General features: G+C 41.3%; 1 protein-coding gene and 1 long non-coding RNA gene across 2 annotated transcripts; one reads left to right on the forward strand and one right to left on the reverse strand.

Annotated features, from left to right (window-relative positions):
* Positions 1-3,733: 3,733 nt before the first annotated feature.
* Positions 3,734-18,169, reverse strand: OSER1 (oxidative stress responsive serine rich 1). The gene is made up of 4 exons (XM_039479712.2): positions 18,036-18,169; positions 13,765-13,873; positions 10,221-10,334; positions 3,734-4,972 (listed from the first exon to the last, which is right to left on the reverse strand). The coding sequence occupies exons 2-4, from the start codon at positions 13,839-13,841 to the stop codon at positions 4,288-4,290; spliced, it is 876 nt and encodes a 291-aa protein (XP_039335646.2). The 5' UTR covers positions 13,842-13,873; positions 18,036-18,169; the 3' UTR covers positions 3,734-4,287.
* LOC141585701 (uncharacterized) lies at positions 17,491-20,887 on the forward strand. Its single transcript, XR_012519358.1, has 2 exons — positions 17,491-17,870; positions 18,679-20,887. It is a non-coding gene; the product is annotated as an uncharacterized LOC141585701 (long non-coding RNA).
* The last annotated feature ends 1,951 nt before the right edge of the window (positions 20,888-22,838 follow it).

Here is a 22,838-nt window from a genome sequence, read left to right on the forward strand (position 1 = left end):
TGAAGACCAGGAGAGAGGTGTGGCCTGGAGATGCAGACTCAGAAGTCACCGGGAGAGGGAGGTTATGCAAAGCCATGTGACTAAAGACCTCAGAAATGAATGTAGATAAGGAAGCCAGAGAACAAAGGTCTGGGACACTCCCAAGGTACAGAACTCAGGGGGATGGGAAGGAACCAGTAAGGGAGGGATTCTAGAAGTCAGTTGAAAAAGGATTTCAGGGCTGGGCACAGTGGCTTACGCCTGTAATACCAGCATTTTGGGAGGCTGAGGCAGGCGGGTGGATCGTGAGGTCCGGAGATCGAAACTATCCTGGCTAGCCGGGCGAGGTGGCTCAAGCCTGTAATCCCAGTACTTTGGGAGGCTGGGGCGGGTGAATCACAAGGTCAAGAGATCAAGACCATCCCAGTCAACATGGTGAAACCCAGTCTCTACTAAAAATACAAAACATTAGCTGGGCATGGTGGTGCGTGCCTGTAATCCCAGCTACTCAGGAGGCTGAGGCAGGAGAATTGCCTGAACCCAGGAGGCAGAGGTTGCGGTGAGCCGAGATCGCGCCATTGCACTCCAGCCTGGGTAACAAGAGTGAAACTCCGTCTCAAAAAAAAAAAAAAAAAAAAGAAAAGAAAAAAAAAGAAACTATCCTGGCTAACACAGTGAAACCTTGTCTCTACTAAAAATACAAAAAATTAGCCAGGCATGGTATGTGCCTGCAGTCCCAGCTACCTGGGAGGCTGAGGCAGGAGATTTGCTTGAACCTGGGAGGCAGAGGTTGCAATAAGCCGAGATGGCACCACTGCACTCTAGCCTGACCAACAGAGGGAGGCTCCGTCTCAAGAAAAAAAAAAACAAAACTATTTCAGAAGGGGTCATCAGCTGCTAGACCCAGAGCACCCACAATGTGCAGGCACTGGATAGACACAGATGAGCTGCAATGTCTACTGTACAGTGGGTGCTCAGGCTTTTTAATAATTTAAGTTCCAGGGTACATGTTCAGGACAGGCAGTTTTATTATATAGGTTAAGTGTGTGCCATGGTGGTTTGCTGCACCTATCAACCCATCACCTAGGTATTAAGCCTATTTGTACTGAAAATACAAAAAAAATTAGTCAGACATGGTGGCACACAACTGTGATCCCCACTACCTGGGAGGCTGACACATGAGAATTGCTTGAACCCAGGAGGTAGAGGTTGCAGTGAGCTGAGATCGTGCCACTGCACTCCAGCCTGGGCAACAGGGCAACACAGCAAGACTCTGTCTCAAAAAAAAAAAAAAGTTAAGTCTGGTCATGTCTCTCTCCTCTACTCCTTCCAAAAGCTCCCTATCTCACTCAAGACTAGGAGCCAACGCCTTTAAAATGCCCTACCAGGCCCTCCATGATCTGTCCACGCTCATCTCTCTCTGACTCCACCTGCTCAAGCTGCATTGGGTTCCTTCTGCCAAGAATGCCCCTCCCTCAGATGCCCCTGTGGATCACTCTCTCAACTTCCTTCAGGTCTCTGCTCAAATGTCACCTTATCACAGCAGCTTCTCTGCCCAGCCCAAATAGCAACCCTATCCCTAGCCCACCCCTTCCTAGCGCCTAATCCTTTTTCTCTCCATACTACTTACATGTTTATCATCTTTTTGTACTGAGGACAAGAATATTGTTCTGCTTACTGTTCGATTCCCAGAATCTAGTAGTGTCCCACTGTGCTGTAGGTGCTTGGTATTTATTGAATGAATGAAAACTTGTGAAATAAAGGCATGTGGAAATCAGGATGTTACTTTTTTGGAACATCAGAGTGAGACTTAATCCCTCAATCCAGAAGTCGAATCCATTTTCCTACATGTATCAGAGAAAGGAGACTAGTTCGGTAAGTCACATTCACAAAAGGAAGTCAAATGTCCCAATGAGGGACCCTAATGTTAAAGCTGGCCCAATTGGGTCTGAGCAATTTTTGAATTCAAGTTTCATGTTTTGAGGAAGACTTTGCTGAGATGTATGTAACTTACAACTTATACCCACAAACCTGGAATGCCTAAACTTTCATCCAAGTTGGATTTCGAGTTACTAGGTCATTGGAACTTTGCCCTTTTCAATCCTTATAACCCTCCTAACATCTTTGTATGAAAAGAACACGTATCATTCTTCCTTCTCTGGTGACTACTGGACTAACATACAGCATTAAGTAAATAACCAGATCGTGGGCTTGAAAAGCAAACTAAAAGGGATTTAAAGACTTAAGAATTTGTCTTAATCCAAAGAGCGTGTTAAGCCCACTTAACATGAACTTGAATAGCTCACTACTTAATTACAATAGCTCCACTCCTCTCCAGATTTTGTTTTTAAGGTGAGTCAAAACATTAGTTCCCTGATCTGAAAATCCAAAATCTGATATGCTTCAAAATCTAGAAAGTTTTGAGCGCTGACATGAGGACCAAAGGACACGCTCATTGGAGCAGTTTGGCTTTTAGGATTAGGGAAGCTGAACTGGTAGGCATGTAATACAAATCTTTCAAAATCTGAAAAAAGCCTGAGATCTGAAACACTTCTGGTCCCAAGCATTTCATTTAAGGAATATTCAACCTGTTAGTTGCCTTTTTAACCCTAACTCTCTCACAAGTGTACAAGAGTTTGCCAGAGACCACACAATATGTGATCTCCCAGAGACTGAATACAGAAACATAAGAATCTGTCTTCTAATTAAGCCAAATGTCAACAAGATTTGCAAAAAGGTCGAACAATGCCACTCGTTATTTTGAAAAGCTGTTTTTCATTAAAAAAACTTTGCGTTAACTTGTAATCAGTTACCTTTAAATAAATATTTTTAAAAGATCTTAATTTCTAATATGGTAAATATTAAGATATATCCTTTTGGAGATTGTAACAAAACCTTTCAGGTCGTAAATTTGTCAGTGTAAAGAAGTGTTTACAATAAGTTTTGAGAATTTCTGCCTTAGATATACTACACAGTGCACCTTCTGTCATTAAGAAACATCTGTCACAGCTTCTAGAGCTATAAGGTATTTTGCTCCCTTGCTTTAACCACAGCCTTCAGATGTCACCAAATCCACAGTAAACCAATAACCAGCAGAGGACTCCCACTACTTAAGCTCAGGGTTTTTCTAGTAAATATCCTTCCCCTCTCCCCCAAGTACAAATCACCTATTTGTTGAAGCCCACCTCCCATTATCGTGAATCAACCATATAGCCAGTGCAATGTTTTAGTAAATAATATAAACATATTTTGTAATTTAAACAAAAGCTTCTGTTAACATTATTGCTAACATGGCTAGATGTCACTAAATTTGGCGGGTCTGCTTAGGATGGTCTGGACACATGCAACATTCATTTTGGAGCCACCTGAAAAACAAGGATTCATCATCCAGCTGAAACCAAAGACAGATTTTTTACCAAACTGGAGGGAATTCTGAAATGGTTAACCAAATCCGTGGGATACGGAATGCACAAAATTCTCTTGTGGAGTTGCTGGAGTGACAGGGCAGTTCGAACAGGCAACCATTTAGAACGTTTGCAACTGAGGTATGAGACCTGTATTACAAGTAACAAAAAAACATGCATATACTTAAAATGCTGGAGATGAAGACACACACTAGTTTCAATTATTACACCCCCTCCCTCCAACTGAAGCAGCCCATTCCAAGCTGCCTACTTGAAACTGCATGTCACATGTCTCAGGATGAACAGCACCAAGGGCTTATTTAGTGATGGGTAATAACTCTCTCAAACAATAGAGGGCAGGCCAGCTAGTTTATTCAAATGGAATCTAAACCTTAGATCTCTGGCTTAACAGTAACAGGAGAAACCTTTATAGACACAATAAATTTCTTGCATTAAATCAGAGGTGGTTTAAATCAGTCTTGCAACTTCTAATGTTCTGGGCTGGCAACTCCAGCATGACAAATGTTTAGTGCAGTTACAAAATCACATATTACTTTCCTTGGCTACCAAACCTTAAACAAATCTGAAAAATGCACCGTTTCACAAAGGCTTTACCATATACCCACTGCTGCCAGTCTCAAGTTATTATGGTTTCTTCATTCCCCAGGAACATTTCTAAGTAAGAGGATTTTTCTTTGATCTGCTCGCCTTCAAGTGTATGTAAAAAGTCAGAGAGTAAATTTAAAGAATGAAGATTAACTGAGATGCCAAGAAGTTTTTATTGCAAGCACAGTGAGCAGAAAGAGATGTCTTCTCACACAAAGTGGCCACAAGGTCTGCCATTAACTAAATCTCTTTGACAAGCCTTCATTGGTTTAAAGCATATGAAATTAGCTTCTTGCTATCAGGTGTACATCATTTCTGCCATGTGGGACATTTTCTTGGGAATATACAAGTAATACTCCATGTAGCCTGACAGGTCCTCAATGGTCACATCATCCACAAAGACTCGAGCTTGCTCAGAACAGGATCGGGGAGAGCCAGACAGAGTTCTGGTGTGCAGCGACTGAGAGTAGTCCTCAAGTGTGGATCTTCGTTCTGGAGCCAAGGGAGGGACATTCTGCAGGCCTGAAAAGGAATAGACTTCCATATCATGCCATCTCTTACACTGGCACTCCTTGCCTATGCATGTGCATGGCTTGCCCTGGTTTAGCTTGGAAACTGATTGAAAGTCAGAGAGATCACTGGCTTTGAGACTTGCTTGGGAGACTTGGGTAGCGTCAGAGTCTTCCTTCTTACTCTCTGATGGGAGCCTTGGAACGGAAGTTCTCAAAGGCTCAACAACTGCCCCTGTGTGATTAGCATCGAGAGAAGTAGAGCTTTCTCCTGCACTGAACTCTTTAGGGGTTGAAATTCCCAGCCCACTGCTGCCATCAGGGGTGTCAGTCTGGCTTTTGTGCTTGAGTTGACTGCTGGAAGAAGATGCTATTGTACTGCAATGTATAAACTTTGGAGGATGAAGGACAGGTGACTTAGAACGTCGACGACGCTGAGTTCTCACTGCCCCTCGTGAAGACTTCCTTGTAGACCTAAAAGGAAAATAAATATACAAGAAGATGTTGAGATACAGAGCTGTCCATAACAGATTCTTTATGAGAGTAGGAAATTTACCTCCCCTCAGATTTATGAGTCTAAGGTCATAATTTCCTCCAAGAGATACAGCTGCTTCCATTTCCATGCTGCCTAAATCTGTGTGTCTCAAAAATTTCAACATCATCTTATTAGCAAGCTAAAGAACCAGATGAGATAATGGTATTTTTTAACTGAATCACTTGGGCCAAACATTTGGAACAGAACACATACCCTGTCCCAACTCTCAGAGGGTCTGAAGAAAGCACCTCAGACAGACAACTGAAACAGATTCTGTAAAGCCTAAATATTGTGCCCTAAACTTGAATATATTCTATATGCTATAGCAGCTTCAGAACTACTGTGAGGCTGTTTAAAATGACCATTATGCCATTACTATTACCTAGATTTCTGATTCATTTATCATTGGTAACAGCCAATCAATCAAAACCAACCAAAAAACTAATAATATTTACAACCCCTGAGGTTTTCAGATACTGAGAATTACTGGACACACTATGTAAGATAACTATCCATAAAATATTTAAATAAATTAAAGAAATGAATGAAAAGTTACCAAAACTGCTAAGTGAATTCGAGACAAGAACCAAACAGGACACTGAAAAACAAAAAAATTTTTATTTGGAATTAAACTAAATGAATAGGCTAAACAGAACATAGTAGTCCCATCTTATCCATGGCTTCGCTTTCTATAGATTCAGTTATCTGCAGTCAACCTTGGTCTGAAAATATTAAATAAATTCCAGAAATAAGCAATTCATAAGCTTTAAATTGCGCCCATTGTGAGTGGCATGACGAAATCTTGCACGATCCTGCTCAGTCCTACGTGGGATGTGAATCGTCTCTTCATCCAGGGTATCCACACTGTATATGCTACCTACCTATCAGTTGCTTAATAGCCATCTTCATGATCAGATCAACTATCATGGTACTGCGGTGCTTGTGTTCAAATAACTCTTACTTAACAATGGCCCCAAAGTGCAAGAGCAGTGATGCTGGCAACGTGGGTATACCAAGAAAAGCCATGAAGTACTTCTGCTGTGATTAGAATGTGTCACCCAAAAGTTCATGTGTTGTAAACTTGGTCCCCAGTGCATCAGTGCTGAGACCGTTGCGGGTGACTGGGTCACAAGGGCTCTGCTTCAAGAATGGATTAATTCATCTACAGATTAATGAATTAAAGGGTTATTCAGGGAGAGGGATAGTTATCACAAGAACGGCTCTGTTATAAAAGCCAGTTTGGCCATTTCTCATGAGCCCCCTTGCCACGTGATATCCTTCCCCATGTTACGATGCAGCAATGAAACACCAGATGCTGATGCCATGTCTTAGACTTCCCAGCCTCCAGAATTATAAGAAATTAAGTCTCTTTAAACGGCTTTAAGTGAAAAGGTGAAAGTTCTTGACTTAATAAGGAAAGCAAATCATATACTGAGGTTGCTAGGATCTTTGGTAAGAACAAATCTCCTATTTGTAAAATTGTGAAGGAAAAACAAATCTGTGATAGTCTTGCTGTTGCACTTCAAACTCAAAGTTACAGCCACAGTGCACGGTAAGTCCTTAGTTAAGATGGAAAAGGCATTAAATTTGTAGGTGGAAGACATGAACAACATGTGTTCTGATTGATGGAAATGGATTTGATATTGTCTGCAGTTTTAAGTGTCCACTAGGGTTCTTAGAATGTATCCCCTATGGATAAGGGGGACTTGTACAGACAGCTAAAGAAAGAATTACTGACTGGAAAATAAATCTGAATTACTTCTAACAAGGGCCAACAAACTATAGCCTGTGGGTCAAATCTGGCTCCCTACCTGTTTTTGTGCAGCTTATGGACACTGCTCCAGTGGGCTAGCACTGCAAGCCACAGAGACCAGGCTAGGGCATCCTCCCCTGCCCTATTCTCCCTGCCCGCCTTCCTAGCCAGTGGATATATTGCACCACTGTCCAGCACCCACACTGGCTAACAACTACATGTTGGGTCTCTACTGTTGGCAACTGCTGATCATTGAGAGGCAGAATCTCAGTTCAAGACTCCAACCAGTGCTGGGATCTCTGGAGTAAAAAAAGATACAGGGATCTGAGTGTCACTGGGACAGAGAGCAAAACTGACCCTACTAGCTGCTACCCACCCATTGCACAAGGTTCTCCTTTCAGGCTAGTCACTTCATCCTGAGACTGTCTCAGCAACTGAAAACAAAATGTGTCCACCAGCCAGATGGCCAACCCCAGGCAAACAGGGTAGAGTAGGAGTTATATAAGCACTTATTAATATCCTTAGATTTTTGCTTCTTGGCCTCCAAAGCCTAAAAAATTTACCACATGGTGCATTACAAAAAAACTTTGCCAACCCCTGACCTAAAAGGCAGTACAGAAACAAGGATTTGGAAAAAATGTAGAAGTTAAGAGAGATGAGAGTAATTCTGGAATCTTGAATAAATGTATACAGAGAACAGAGGACAAGTGATTTATAAAGACATAATGACTGAGAAATTTTGTGAATTGGTAAGAGAATCTATGAATGCAGGAAGTACACTGGAGCAGGACAAATAAAAAGAAATCCACATAGATACACTCTAGCAAAACTATAGAATAGCAAAGACAACAAGATGATCTTAAAAGCAGCCAGAGACTAGAAAGATTTCCAAAACAGTAACAATTAGATTTGAAGTATGCCTTTCACTATCAATGTAATGAAACCAGAAGATAATGAACTATACCTTGAAGTGCTAAGAGAAAATAACTGTCAATCTAGAAATACAATGTCAAGTATATCAACTCTATCTTTCAAAAACAAGGATGAAATAAAGACATTTTCAGATAAATGAGAGCAAAGTACAGTTGGTCTTCTGTATCCATGCATTCTACACCTGTGGATTCAACCAACAGCAGACTGAAAATATCCAGGAAAAAAACAATTCCACAAAATTCCAAAAAGCAAAACCTGAATTTGCTGTGCTCTGAGTACTATGCTGACTCCATGTGAATGAAGTGTTGTGTAAGCACTGTGGTGGGTATTAGAAGTAATCTAGAGTTGATTTAAAGTATACAGGTGAATGAGCATAGGTAACATGCAAATACTACACCATTCTGTCTAAGAGACATAAGCATGGTCAGATTTTGGTAATAAGAGGGGCGTGTGAGTGGGGATGACCTGTTATCAATCCCCCGTGGATACAGATGATTGTTATTTATCAATAGGACATGATGTTACTTACCATCAGGAGCACCTTTCAAATGTATTCTATATGGAGTTACACAATGCAGAGGTCCTATTTAATAGCAGTAAATCTTCACTAAAGAAACTACTTTGGGAAAAAAGTGAGTATATATGGGAGGTCTGAGGTGAAAGCATGGTGAGCAAACAAATTATAAGCAAGTAGATAAATCTAAATAAATACTGTCTGCTTAAATAATAATAAAACCTAGTTTGTGAGATAAAAAATAAGTAACATAACTAAAATATTGGGCAACTACATCATGGAAGTCAGGAGATTCTAAGAAAAGGGTTCTAAGGAGAACGGCTAAAATACTATTAACTTTTGTCTTTGTTAAAAGCATGCATGGTAAAATCAAGGCTAACAACTACTGAAAGAATAGAAACAGGCTGGGCGCAGTGGCTCATGCCTGTAATCCCAGCATGGGAAGCCGAGCTGGGCAGATCACCTGAGGTCAGGAGTTTGAGACCAGCCTGACGTACATGGTGAAAGCCCATCTCTACTAAAAATACAAAAATTAGCTGGACATGGTGGCAGGCACCTGTAATCCCAGCTACTCAGGAGGCTGAGGCAGGAGAACTGCTTGAACCTAGGAGGCGGAGGTTGCAGTGAGCTGAGATCACGCCATTGTCTGCCATTGTACTCTATCCTGCGTCACATAGCTAGACTCTGTCTCAAAAAGAAAACAAAGAAAAAGCAAAAGAACAGAAACAAAGTGTGCCATTTCCAAACCACTAGAGGGAAAAAACAAACAAAATCCTTGCAAACAATTGTTTTTAAAGGAGGAATGGCAAGGTGAAAAAAGAAAGAAAAAAAAATAGAAGAAAAGCAGGACAGAGCGAGGGAGGTAAAAAAACTGAAAAAAAAGAAAAGAAAAAAAAGCAGGACAAATAAAGTAAAATGACAGATATGTCCAAATATATTAATAATCAAATAAATGTAAACGCACTAAACTCAGCAGCTAAAAAACTGATGATCAAATTGAATAAATCAGAAAAAAATAAAACCTAGTCATAAACTATTTATATGAAACATACCTAAAATTTAAGAACATAGAATGCTTGAAAGAATAGAGGGCTGGGTGTGGTGGCTCATGTCTATAATCCCAGCACTTTGGGAGGCCAAGGCAGGTGGATCACTTAAGGTCAGGGGTTCAAGACCAGCCTGTCCAACATGGTGAAACCTAATCTTTACTAAAAATACAAAAATTAACTGGGCATGGTGGCAGACACCTGTAATCCCAGCTACCTGGAAGGCCAAGGCAGGAGAACTGCTTGAACCTGAGAGGCCGAGGTGCAGTGAGCTGAGATTGTGCCACTGCACTCCAGTCTGTGTGACAGAGTAAGAGTGGACTCTGTCTCAAAACAAAACAAAACAAAACAAAACAAAACAAAACAAAACAAAACAAAAACACACATAAGGGAACACTAACTAGAAGAAAACTTTAAGACAAAAACCATTATGAGGGATTAAGAATGTCAATACATAATAAAAGTTTCAATTCAGGAGGGAAACATTCAAAACCTGAATAAACCTATGCTATAGAAATCTAACAAAATAACCTCAAGATACATAAAGCAAAAATATAGAAATTTAAAGGGAAATAGACAAATTCACTTCCATGGGGTATATTTCAACATACTTCTTTATTATTTATAAGTCAAGTTGACCAAAAAATTGAAAAAAGTTCAAATAACACATTTAGAAGTCATTTAATGAATGTAGAAACACAAAAACAATTAGAGAAGTCCCAATCTTCTCAAATACACACAGAATATACATAAAAATTGACTATGGACCAGGCCAAACAGAAAGTCTCAGCAAATTCAGCAAAAGAAGGAATAGGTCCTTCTCTGATCATTGGGTTTTAGGTTCTATATCAAAACCTACTCTTTTCTGGACACTCAGGAAAGAAATGCCAATAACGTTTTATAACATCGGAAAAAAAATCATTTCAGTAGGAAGCTCTTACCCATGCCAACTGTCTTTAGATGCACATGTGGTTTTAGGTTTGGGATCATCTGTTGCTGTTCTGACGGGTGCTCTGACACCTGTGCCTTCTCCAACAGACAGAGATGCTATGGACCTGAAGACAAGAACAAAGTTTATGGCTACAGAAAACTGTAAAATGAGGGGAATATATTGTTCTCACTAACTCAAATTCAACATTTATCAATACATTTTTTTCTAGTTTAAGTTTCTCAAACATTGCTTAGCTTTTAGTGTGAATTTTCCTTCAAAACCAAATTTAGAGGATCCCTAAAAGCCCATGATTGCAAAATCATAAGCCAAAGAATGACTGGTAAGTATACCCAGCAGCAGGATATAAATAGACTTTCAGACTGTTTCTCTGGGGCAGATCAGATCTTCTGGCCAGAGAATGTTAATGACACTGACCATTTATTTTATGCAGGCAAACCAGAGTCATGGAACTACGTTTAGAAGCAAAAATATTAGGAGACTCCATCTAACTTAAAACTGAATACATTTTCAAATATTATTCAACTTTTAGAAAAATATTCCAATTTTTGCAACTAATAAACTTGAAATATGACTCAGAGTTAAATCCTTGTGGTTTAAAATTATACAGATAACATGGGTTCCCAGTAAAGAACACGAAAAAATCTAAAAGCAAGAAAAACAGAACCATCCATAACCTTACAACACAGAGACTAGCAACATCGAACATTGGTGGAAATCCTTTTGGACTTTTTCCACACACCACAAACACACACCCCTCCTACTATACGTGCTATATTGTTGACAAAAATTCTTTTTCTAGAAAGAAACATTAATCTACTAAAATAATGTTCAATGAAACATAAAGTAAAAAGTAACTAGGAATAACCTAAATATCTAATAGAAAAAAATACTGTATTTCTAAATTATGGCATATCTATGCAATGAAATGTTGGGAATTTATTAGAAATTAAGTGTACAAAGAACTTTTAATGATATGGGGTAATGTTTATAAGGAGAAAGCAACATGGTTAAACACCTATACATACATATGATCTCAACTACGTAAAGTATAGGCTATCATGAACCAGTAGAGGTCTAGATGTTAAGAGCAGTTATAGTAAACTGTGATTTTTACTTCCATTTTTATCCTGTTTTGTTTTTGTAAATTTTTCTGTAATAAGCATGTATTATGTTACAGTCAGATAAAAAGGGTATTGTTTTGTAATAAATATATAGAGATTTACCCTAATAAGACAAATACCATTAAGGAATCAAAACCTGTCGAACAGGATCATGCTAAATTCCTGGCAAGGCTTGGTTGGTTTATAAGTCAATCCCTCAGATGTCCCATTCGTAAACTGGCAACAATATAAAACAACTAGAAATATACGACACACTACTACACAAGTCTTATTCTGCTTAGTCATGCTAATGACTCACCCCTTCTCTTAACTTTGGTTTCTCAAATGTTCTCCTTCTCTTCTTATAATTTTATTCAAGGCAGAATACATGCTACAAATATGTAATTTTTTTAAATTTCAGCTTTTATTTTAGATACAGGTGATACATGTGTAGGAATGCTCATGAGTATACTGGACTCAGGTCGTGAACACAATACCCAATAGGTAAGTTTTCAACCCACATTCCGTTCCCACCCTCCCCACTCCAGCAGTCAGCAGCGTCTACTGTTCCCATGTTTATGTCCATGTGTGCTCAAATTTAGCACCCACTTCTAAATGACAACATGCAGCACTTGATTTTACAAATATGTAATTTTTGACCATGTATTTTGAAAATTTAAAAAACAGTGTTTCAAGTAATTTTTAGGGATACCAAACTGACTTATTTTTACTTTTTTTGAGACAGGGTCTCACTCTGTTGCCCAGGGTGCTGTGGCATCAGTTTAGCTTACTCTAACCTCCACCTCCTGGGCTCAAGTGATCCTCCCGCCTCAGCCTACAGAGCAGCTGGGACTACAGGCATGCACTACCACGACTAGCTAATTTTTTGTTTTGTTTTGGTTTGGGTTTTTTTTTTTTCCCCAGTAGAAAAGGGGTTTTGCTATGTTGCCCACACTGGGCTCAAGTGATCTCCCCACCTTGGCCTCCCAAAGTGCTAAAATTATAGGCTTGAGGCATCATGCCCAGCCTGGCCTAATTTTCTATTTCAACCTCTTAAAACATCAAGAAAAGTCCTTGTTATCAAGAGCTACTTACATAAATTTACACACTAAAAGATTTATATGTGTAATTGTGTGTATACATGTCTAGTATTTTCCTGATTTAAAAAATTATTCCCATACAAGAAATCACAAAGGATACACTGCAGCCACAATCTGGAACAATCTGCTCCTCTGCTTTGCTTCCATTTCCCAAGACAATTTATCTAAGTATTGATATGAACTGGCAAGATGACCATATTAGAAAACTATCAGGAGAAAAGGTATGTTTTTGAAGTACCATGGAAGCAAACATGAGCATCTATAACATCTACTGCACAAATCTATCAGCAAAAAGCTTCTCGTTTGATACACCAAAAACAGTACCAGCAACAGGAAAGTGGTTATATCAGCAACTAGCATCTATTTAATTTTTACTTTGTGCTAGGTACTGCATGCATTTCTTCATATTATCTTCAAGGTACCACATAAAGGATGGTTAAGAGCGCAAGTTCTGCAGACAGGCTATCTAGGTTCAAATCCTGGCTCTTCAACTTCTTACCAATGTGACTTTTAGCAAATAATTTAATTTGTGTGAGTCTCATCTGCAAACTGAAATGACAAAAGTATCCATCTCCTAGGGTGGTAGTGAGGATTAAATAACGTCCACAAAGTACTTAACCCAGTGTTGAGGACACAGTGAATAATAAACATTAATGATGATTATTTTTACTTGTGGGGTGTTCTATTTTGAGCTTTCAGTGTTTAGTTTCCATTCATGAAAAGAAAAATTCTTATATCCATTAAAAATGTTAATATTTCTTTTGGCCTGGGAGAAAAAACTGGGGTGAGAAGAGTCTTACACAGAACATTTTGCAAAGGGTTAAACATTTATATTCAGACAGCAGCTGGTATGCAGGTGCTCTAATTAGTCTGGCCAAAGGGTCCAAGATTATTGATCTCTGTGACAGAACCCTACTGAATAGAGGTTTCCATAGTGATAGGCTTAGCAATCACAGACCATGAAATCTGCAATGTCTTCATAGTTTTCTATTGAGCCAAACACTTTATTGAAAAATACTATGATTCCTTTGAGAAACATGACAAAATTCCTGATAGGATACTGCTTGATAATCTTTCGTTAAAAAAACCCTCCTCGAAGTTAACAAAAACCAAAACACCCATCTTAGGAGGACAAATGAACTGCTACTTTTCAAATTTAACTAAAGGGTTTTTAATTAAAGTAAAACAATACTGTGCAGAATCTGCAAGAATGTCACACTATTAGCATTTATATCTTCTTTGAATAATGAGAAATATTAAAAGAGAAAGAGCTTTTTAGGGAAAAGTGACTAAAATGTATAAATAATCCAAATAATAATACATATTTAGTTACCCTGATGCATCCACTCTTAATTTCTTGAAAGCAGTCTGTAGACTCTCCTCCTCTCCATCTTTGGCTTCGGATTTCATTGTGAAAGTTTTTACACTACTTATCGATGTTCCTGTTAACATTAATAAAGAAAATAAAGTGAGCAAAGTAAAAACAGGTGGGATCAAAACTATAACTTTTGTTAAAAATTTATATTCCTGTTACTGTTAGAAGAAAAAAAGCAAATTTGTATTTCTAAAAGGAAGTTTCAGTGTAGATAATTGAAGACTATAGATTTCATTTATTAAGGGGAAACAAATGAAATGATACCAAAAAAATGGGTATGTACTATGACAGAATATAAACTGTTCAAATACTTGATACCGATATCCTATTACACAATTTTGGAAACCAGATGACCTAAAATCTATGTTTCAGTACACATATTTTTTAACAGGGGAATCTCCCCAGTTGGTCTAGAAACCTATGGACAAAATGATATCAGAAATAAAAGAGAACAGCTCAAACCATAGCACTCTGATTCTTTAAAATGACACTATTTGTCTGGCCTAACCCTAGTTCAGCGTAACTTCATGACACAGGATAGCATTTCTGTGTCCTGACCCAGACAGCTATGTTCAGGAAGACATGTTTTAGAGAACAAGATGTTACCACTGTTAAAGCAGAATTAGAAATATACTCTACCAATAAGGTTGATATTTCCATTTGTGGGGGTTTTTCCCCCATAGCCTGGAGTAGTGTAATTGTTAAACTGTTAATGAACTACACTTGTGACTCCCCCCAAAAAATTCACTGTGCACCTGAGTGAAAAATAAAATTTCTTTAGCCAAAAGAAAGGTTTAAAGAAAAAAAAATAAACTACTATTGTGTAGATGCACCATTAAATGATCTCTTAACTAGTCTGATTAACCAAAGTCCTCCGTATTTTCCACCTGATTTTTATCTTTAAACAAAGGGAGAAGAAGAATCAACCAAAGCAACAAGAAATGCAACAGAGAAGTCTGCTAATAAGCCCTTGAATCTAGTCTCCAAATTATTTTTTTCACTCAGGGTTATTAGTACCAAATCCTGAATAAAAATTAAGCAAACCAGCATCTGTGAACATTATCAGAGAGAATCAGAAAGAAAAAGTAAAACAAAAGAAAAAAAAAAAAAAGCAGAAATAAGAGGTTTTTTTGTTTGTTTGTTTTTTGAGACAAGAATCTTGCTCTGTCACCCAGGCTGGAGTGCAGTGGCACAATCTCAGCTCACTGCAACCTCCACCTCCCAGGTTCAAGAGGTTCTCCTGCCTCAGCCTCCCCAGTAGCTGGGACTAAAGGCACCCGCCACCATGCCCAGCTAATTTTTTTTTGTATTTTTAGTAGAGATGGGGTTTCACCATTTCTAAGCTGTTACCCCCCACTCCCCACCTCACCCCACTTAGGCATTCTTAGAGGGAGCAATGCCTCTCCACTGGCTCTTGGGTCCTCTCTGATTCATATCTGCTGGTTTCTCAGGATGGCTCCGAAGTTACTGTGAGACCGCTAATATTCCAAAGGTCAAGGTGTCATAATGTTTGATATAATGTAACCATGTAGTATCAGCAGCAAAATAAAGAGGCAAGGAATCAGGACTTCTCACTTATTTATCTGCAGAAGTTAAGGTATTGTAGGCAGAGCTCTCTGGGGAACACTGAAAACAGTCTCAAAATAATTCAGCTACAAAAAATAAAAAAAAATAAAAAATAAAAAAAAATTACCCAGCCTGCACCTTAACTTCTCAGGAAAAAAAAAAAAAAAATTTAAATACACTCTCCACATATATTTTGCTGGTTTATTTAAGTACATGAACATGAAGAAACACTATCCACACAATCCCATGCTTCACTAGTCTCTCATTCTCAATTTAGGGCAGGATCCCCCCAAATACACAATAAACTCCTATATACCTGGGGGGAGAGGTGAGCAATCACTTATTCCAGTATTTTCAAAGCTTCATATCATCTAAACAAAGTACCATGGTAGGCTGTAAACAAATTATTCCTGTTGTTAGAACTAAATTGAAGTTTGACTTACAGTGTTCCTCAATTACCTTACCGTTAGTCAATGTTCAGCAATTACAGAGTCAGTAAATCATCTGAGCCATCTCCCCAACTCGAAGACCCCATACATGTCCTCTTTAACCCTCTCTGGAAATCAGTCAACATATTTATGTACACATCAAATTTAAGTATACACTGCTGCATCCTACAGGCAGAAATTCATTTCTTTCACAAATATTTACAGAATTCCTACTACATGCACGATACTAGACTGAATGCTAGGGACAGAAGCCTAAACTCCATTTCTATAAGGCCTAGAATCTCATTCCTGCCCTCCAACAGCTTACAATGTAACACTGCGCTAAGAGGCTCTGAAGCCACATACTTAACTTTTAATTACACCATGCTGACTAATAGCATGGCAGGTGATCACACTAGATGTTAAAACAAACTTTACATTCCTGTTGACACACTAAGAAAATCTATCATCTAAAAAGCAAAACAGGCCAAAACTAAAACCTGGCTACAGACTAAAATTTCAGGAATGAAGTATGTCTAAACGATTTTCAGACTTTCAGCATTTTTGACTACTCGCCTTTTTTTCTGTTATTTAGCCCAGAGCAAAGGTGTTAGGCATAACTTTAAGAGCTAGAGGACAGCATGTTTGTAATTATAAAAAGCTCACTAGGCCGGGCGCGGTGGCTCAAGCCTGTAATCCCAGCACTTTGGGAGGCCGAGGAGGGTGGATCACGAGGTCAAGAGATCGAGACCATCCTGGTCAACATGGTGAAACCCCGTCTCTACTAAAAATATAAAAAATTAGCTGGACATGGTGGCACGTGCCTGTAATCCCAGCTACTCAGGAGGCTGAGGCAGGAGAATTGCCTGAACCCAGGAGGCGGAGGTTGCGGTGAGCCGAGATCGCGCCATTGCACTCCAGCCTGGGTAACAAGAGCGAAACTCTGTCTCAAAAAAAAAAAAAAAAAAAAAAGCTCACTATGCCCCTTTGCATCCCCAGATCCCCATTCACTCAAAGCAAGGGCTGTACAACTAACTCTGGACAACAGGTATAACTGGCTTGCCCTTCTTCATTAGTATTAAATTTGTGGGAGAGTCTTGGCGTTTCCACTGCAGTGAACTCTTCAAGTTGAACAATATCCGAAGATATGAAACTTTAAAGCCTATTCCAAGTTACTTTATGTTAACTCAAATCACACCGGGCAATTTAACTGTGCCTCGGATTTTCCACAACCTTACGAAAATTACAAAGTTCTTCGAAGTTCCTCCCTCAAAAGGACAAAATTCCTGGTTTTCCTCTTGCAACGAAAGAAATGCGTCACAATCTTATTTCTATCTTGCCGTTTTACCCAAGACCTCCTTGAATCTCAAGTCTAGGTCTACATTTCCAGGCCTCTGAGAAGACCAGAGAACGATTAATAAGGGATGCGCGGGTAAGCGCTGTCATCACAACGTTAAAGATTTCGAAACTCCCAGACCACCAGGAAGCGTAGAGTGCGGGAAAGAAAACCCTGCCCAGCAACCCGAAGAGGCAAACTAGCCCGGGAGAAAACAATCGGCCCCCAGGACAAAAAGCACGTTCACACCTTCCTGTGCAACCTACTCATCCCTTTACACTCGCAGTGCTGCCACCAAAACACGAAGTTATTTCTTTTCACCAGGAATCTGGGTCTGTCGCGGTTAAACACGAACAGAGGAAAATTTCTGGCCAGAACCCGTTGGGAGAGGGAGGCGGAGAGGACCCGGCCGTCCAGGAGCTCCGCCCGCCAGGGGTCTCCAGCCGGAAAGTTGCGCTCCTCGGGAGATTCCCGGGGTCAGAACGAGAGGCTGAAGTCGGAGCGAGGCACAAAGGATGCGGGAGAAGAAACGAGTGGGGCCGAAGAGGCAGCCAACGAGAACTGGGCTATGAAGAGAGCGGGAAAGGGCGGGAAGGGGCAAAGGGCGGCCAAGGAGGGCGAAAAGGGGAAGCTGCCGCTGGGCGGGAGACGGCGGAGGAGCGAGACGGGGCGGAGGCCGCGAGAGGATAGGAAGGCGGGAAGGGGACAGAGCGCGGAACTCGGAGCTCCAGCAGGTACAGGCCGCGGCGGAGGAGGGGGCGCGGAGAGGCCCGGGCCTAGCCCAGGGGGACGACGCGACCCGAGGCGGGCGGGCCCGGGGAAAGCCGCCCGCGGCCCGGCCGGCTGAGGAGGCCGAGATGCGGTACCGCGGCCCCTCTCCGTCACATCAGGGCACTTACCTCCTCGCAGCCGGGGCACTCGAGTGATCGGGCGCCGTCAGTTCAGAGCGTTTCTCCCGAATCTCGGCGCCCGACTGACCCGGATCCAAACCCGCCAAGGGGGGCGGCCCGCGCCTCAGGAGTTGCACTGAGCCTGCGCATTCCCGCATGCGCCCCGCCCCCCTACTCATGCTCCTCCCACCCCGGTGAGTCGGCAGCGCGGCAGGCGACGGCTGCGCAGGCGCAGGGCGGCGCCCGCGCCTCTCTAATGCTCTACCCCCGCCCCCTTCGGTAGCACGTGCGCCTTACATCATTTCCTGTTATTCTTCGGTTTTTCTCCTCCCAGTGGCGTGGGTTTGCTCCCGGCCTGCTTTTGGGGCGTGCCTGCTTCCTCCTCTCTGTCAAGTGAGCGAGTAGGCGCCAGGCAACGCAGTCGCCCTCTGCCTCCGCAGTCCTGGGATCTTCTTGTGCTTGGTTCTCTATACTTGAAGTCACCTATGCAGTGGAATTCCGCGGAGCGGGGGCGAGGACAGGGTGTGGGGGTCTTTATGGCCGCGGATCCCCGGCTGAGCGCTTGGCCAGTGTCTCAGTGATGCTAGAATCTGAACTGCCCGCGACCTTTCCTGGGCTCGACACCAGCCCTCGCCTCCTCCTGATCTTTCAGGGCCTGCAGAGAAGCGAAGAGGTACTGAACGTGGCCAGGGCCATTCGTGGGAAGCCGGAATTGGAATTGAATAGAAATGCCTTCGCTTTTGATACCGCTGCTGTTTGTCTTGAGCCAACTGCTTTCCCTTCTCTGAGCCTCAATTTTCCGTCGAGTAAGTGAGGAAGTTGGACCTTATCGGTGAATCGTTTTTTCTGGTGTAGACTCCTTTGAGACTCTAGTGAGAACTGTAGATCCTCTTGCCAAAGAAATGCACCTACACGCCAAATTTTGCAGAAAGATTTTAGGCATTTCACCTAAGGAGATGAATTTTGGGGCTCTTTACGTTTTTCTGATTCTGAATGTTGCTCAGGTGACAAGCGGGAAAAGGTGATTTGTGCAACAGCTGCCACGCGCTCTATCACCAGGACTGGATCTAGCTGTGCCTCTCCTCGCCTGCCAGTCCCCGGCTCCACATCTGCACTTCTCAACGCTTCGTGAGAGCGGATGAATTTGCTCAATAGATCGGCTGGCGTTGATTGTGGCCCACCCCTAGAGTGACGGTTTTTCCCTGAACCAAACTGGCTCCTTCCACCATCATTCATTCCCCAATACTTTAGTCGTAGTCAACTAACTAGATAGGCTGCCGAAGATGGTTTAACTGTGTCCAGCCTAACTACAGCCAGGCTTTGGAATGCCTGTTCTATGTCTGTAAATGAAATTTAGCAATTTATTGTATAATGTTAAACACGAAGCATGTAGTTGGCCTTGGGTAAAATATTTTAAATTCTCATCGTTCATACCAGGGGCTCAGTAACTGACGGGATGAAAGGAAACTGTTCATTGTATTCATTGTAACTTAATGAGACTAGATAGCATTAGATGACATTAGAGATTAGGTAACTTGTGCTGCCTTTGTCCTTTGTCACATAGTTCTAGTAAGTCAGGATTTAAACTGCCTTTCTCAACATCTCTTGGAAAAGAAAAAGTGGGAAATATGCATTTTTTTCTGAGACCTCACCAAGTGAAATGTATCAGTACCAAATATGTGTTTTAAAGCTGCCACTTCAAAATGTAGCTTCAGATAAAATCTCATATATCCTTGAGAAGGCTGGGTGCGGTGGCTCATGCCTATAATTCCAACAATTTGGGAGGCGGAGGTGGGTGGATCACTTGAGGTCAGGAGTTTGAGACCAGCCTGGCCCACATGGCAAAACCCCGTCTCTACTAATACAAAAAAATTAGCCGGGCATGGTGGGGCATGCACTTGTAATCCCAGCTACTCAGGAGGCTGAGGCAGGAGAATCTCTTGAAGCCCCTAGGTGGAGGTTGCAGTGAGCCAAGATTGTGCCACTGCACTCCAGCCTGGGCAACAGAGGAAAACTGTGTAAAACAACAACAAAACACACATACACACAAACACACAAAACTCGTATATCCTTGAGGGTAAAGAATTGTCTGGATCATGACTGAATTCCCAGAGCTTAGCACAGTTCCTGAGGGTTAGTAGATGCTCAATACAGTTTTGGTGAATTTTCATTTTACCTGATTTCCAACCCTAATGATATTAAATACTAAAAACTAAAAAGTTACAGCATTTTATTTTATGTAGGCACATGTCCATCATAAAGAGGTTGACGCTTTCCAGGAATGTGATGCATTACTCAGGGAGTACTTGGAAGATGAGAACCTCTTGTGAATACTGAAGTCTGTCGACTCACAAACCTGATGTGGCCTGAAGTTTCAAGTCATTAAACATAGGACTGGCTCACAGTGTGGTACGTCATGACTTGGAATGACATAGAAAAGCTACAAATGGGATCTGAGTGAACAAAAAGCCAGATTGGTGTCCTATACCAGCAATTCAGGGTCTTTTTTAATCATAGGGAAAAAGCCTGCACTTGCCTGTAGACTTGATATTCAAGATATCAACTTTGTATTAATGTACATGGTAATGCCATTTAATTAAAAAGCTGTGGTAGATGTAAAATTCCTCTAACAATGCTTCCTTCTTGTTACAAGTGTCTTGTACATGCTTTAGTAGGAGAAACTTAATTCTGAATTTATACCGCAAGAACAGTTTATATAGGAAGAAAACTTTGAAGAAGCCAAGTCCAAAGTAATAATGAAAATTATTTTCCTAAGATTGTGGCTGCCATTGTACAGTTGGTAATCTGGAAAATATTCTGTTCTTATGTTTTAAGACTCAAATAAATTAATTTATTCCTTACCTCAATATAATTTTTTAAATGATTTTGGGTAGGCCGGGCCTGGTAGCTCACACCTGTAATCCCAGCACTTTAGGAGGCTGAAGTGGGGTGGATCACCTGAAGTCGGGAGTTCAAGACCAGCCTGACTAACATGATGAACCCCCATATATATGTATATATATACATACATATATATATGTATGTATGTATATGTATATATAGACACACACAGACACGAATTAGCTGGGAATGGTGCACATGCCTATAATCCCAACTACTTAGGAAACTGAGGCATAAGAATCTCTGAACCCAGTAGGCAGAGGTTGCAGTCAGCCGAGATCATGCCACTGCACTCCAGCCTGGGCTATGGAGCAAGACCCTGTCTCAAAAAAATAAAATAAAATGGCTTTGGGATAGAAAATAGTGATAATGATTATTTGTCTTGATTTACAAGTTGTTAGCTCATGTAATCTTCATAACCAATTTGTGAAATGTACTTTTATGATGTCTGTTTTGCAGCTGAGGAAACCAGGTTCAGAATATTTAGATCACTTGTCCAAGGTTACATAACTTGTAAATGGCAGAACAGGGATTCCAGTCTAGGCAGTCTGACTACAGCACCCTGCTGATCGATGAGTTACCCTGCTTTTCTTAGCCTCCCTACCTTCTCCTCCTGTATGTACCCAGCTAGACCAGGAATACCTGCTTTCACCTGGAAAATATCAGTGGGCTTGAGGAAATTGGCTGCCCAGGGCCTAGACCTGTTCAAGCCGCACTTTCTTTGCATGTATTTGAACCCAGCAGGCATACTTCCCTTTCAGGTCTTTTGTATTTGATGTTTCCCCTCCTGGAGCATTGTTTATCCACAGCTCATCATCTCTTCAATCAAAGTCTCTCCTCCTATCAGCTCCCCAGGGGGCTCTTGCTTGGCTACCCAAGTTCCCCCTTCCCTCTGCCTCCCTTTACCCTCCTTTATGATAGCACTTATCACTACCTGACAGTGTATCATTATTTTTTGGTCCCGCACTAGAATAGACGCTACCTGAGGATAGGGATGTTGTGTCTTTTTTTAGTCACTATTTTTATTGACTTGAAGATGCACATTTTCCCACAATTTACTAATGGCAGTCCAAAAATCTGGATGTATCTTTTTTTTTTTTTTTTTTTTTGAGACGGAGTTTCGCTCTTGTTACCCAGGCTGGAGTGCAATGGCGCGATCTCGGCTCACCGCAACCTCCGCCTCCTGGGTTCAGGCAATTCTCCTGCCTCAGCCTCCTGAGTAGCTGGGATTACAGGCACGCGCCACCATGCCCAGCTAATTTTTTGTATTTTTAGTAGAGACGGGGTTTCACCACGCTGACCAGGATGGTCTCGATCTCTTGACCTCGTGATCCACCTGCCTTGGCCTCCCAAAGTGCTGGGATTACAGGCTTGAGCCACCGCGCCCGGCTGGATGTATCTTATAATCACCAGTGTGTCTTGGTTTAATTGGTAGTTTTTTTTTTTTTTTCTTTCTTACTTGTACCTACAATAAATGGTGAGTCTTTAAATTGATGGTATCTTAGAACTGATGAAAATACAGTGTATCCCCAGGGTCTAAACTCTTATGTGGCACGTATTTGGCTCTCAGTAATTACTTGTTAGAGGAAGGCATTGAGTGTTGTGTGCCAGAAACTATTGAAACTTCTTTTTGTTTTTTGAGGTCTCACTCTGTCACCCAGGCTGGAGTGAAGTGGCACGATCTTAGTTCACTGTATCCTCCGCCACCCAGGTTCAACTGATTCTCCTGCCTCAGCCTCCCGAGTAGCTGGGATTACAGGCGAGCACCACCATGCTCTGCTAATTTTTGTATTTTTAGCAGCAGTTTATATCATTCTAGCAGACTCTTAGAAAGTAGATGGGGAGGGTGGGGAATGTAAGAGAGACCAGTTAGAAGATGCCCGAGATCACCTGAGGGAAGGCTAGAATGGG

The sequence above is a fragment of the Saimiri boliviensis genome, chromosome 9, assembly GCF_048565385.1.
Source record: "Saimiri boliviensis isolate mSaiBol1 chromosome 9, mSaiBol1.pri, whole genome shotgun sequence".
Classification (NCBI taxonomy): Eukaryota; Metazoa; Chordata; class Mammalia; order Primates; family Cebidae; genus Saimiri; species Saimiri boliviensis.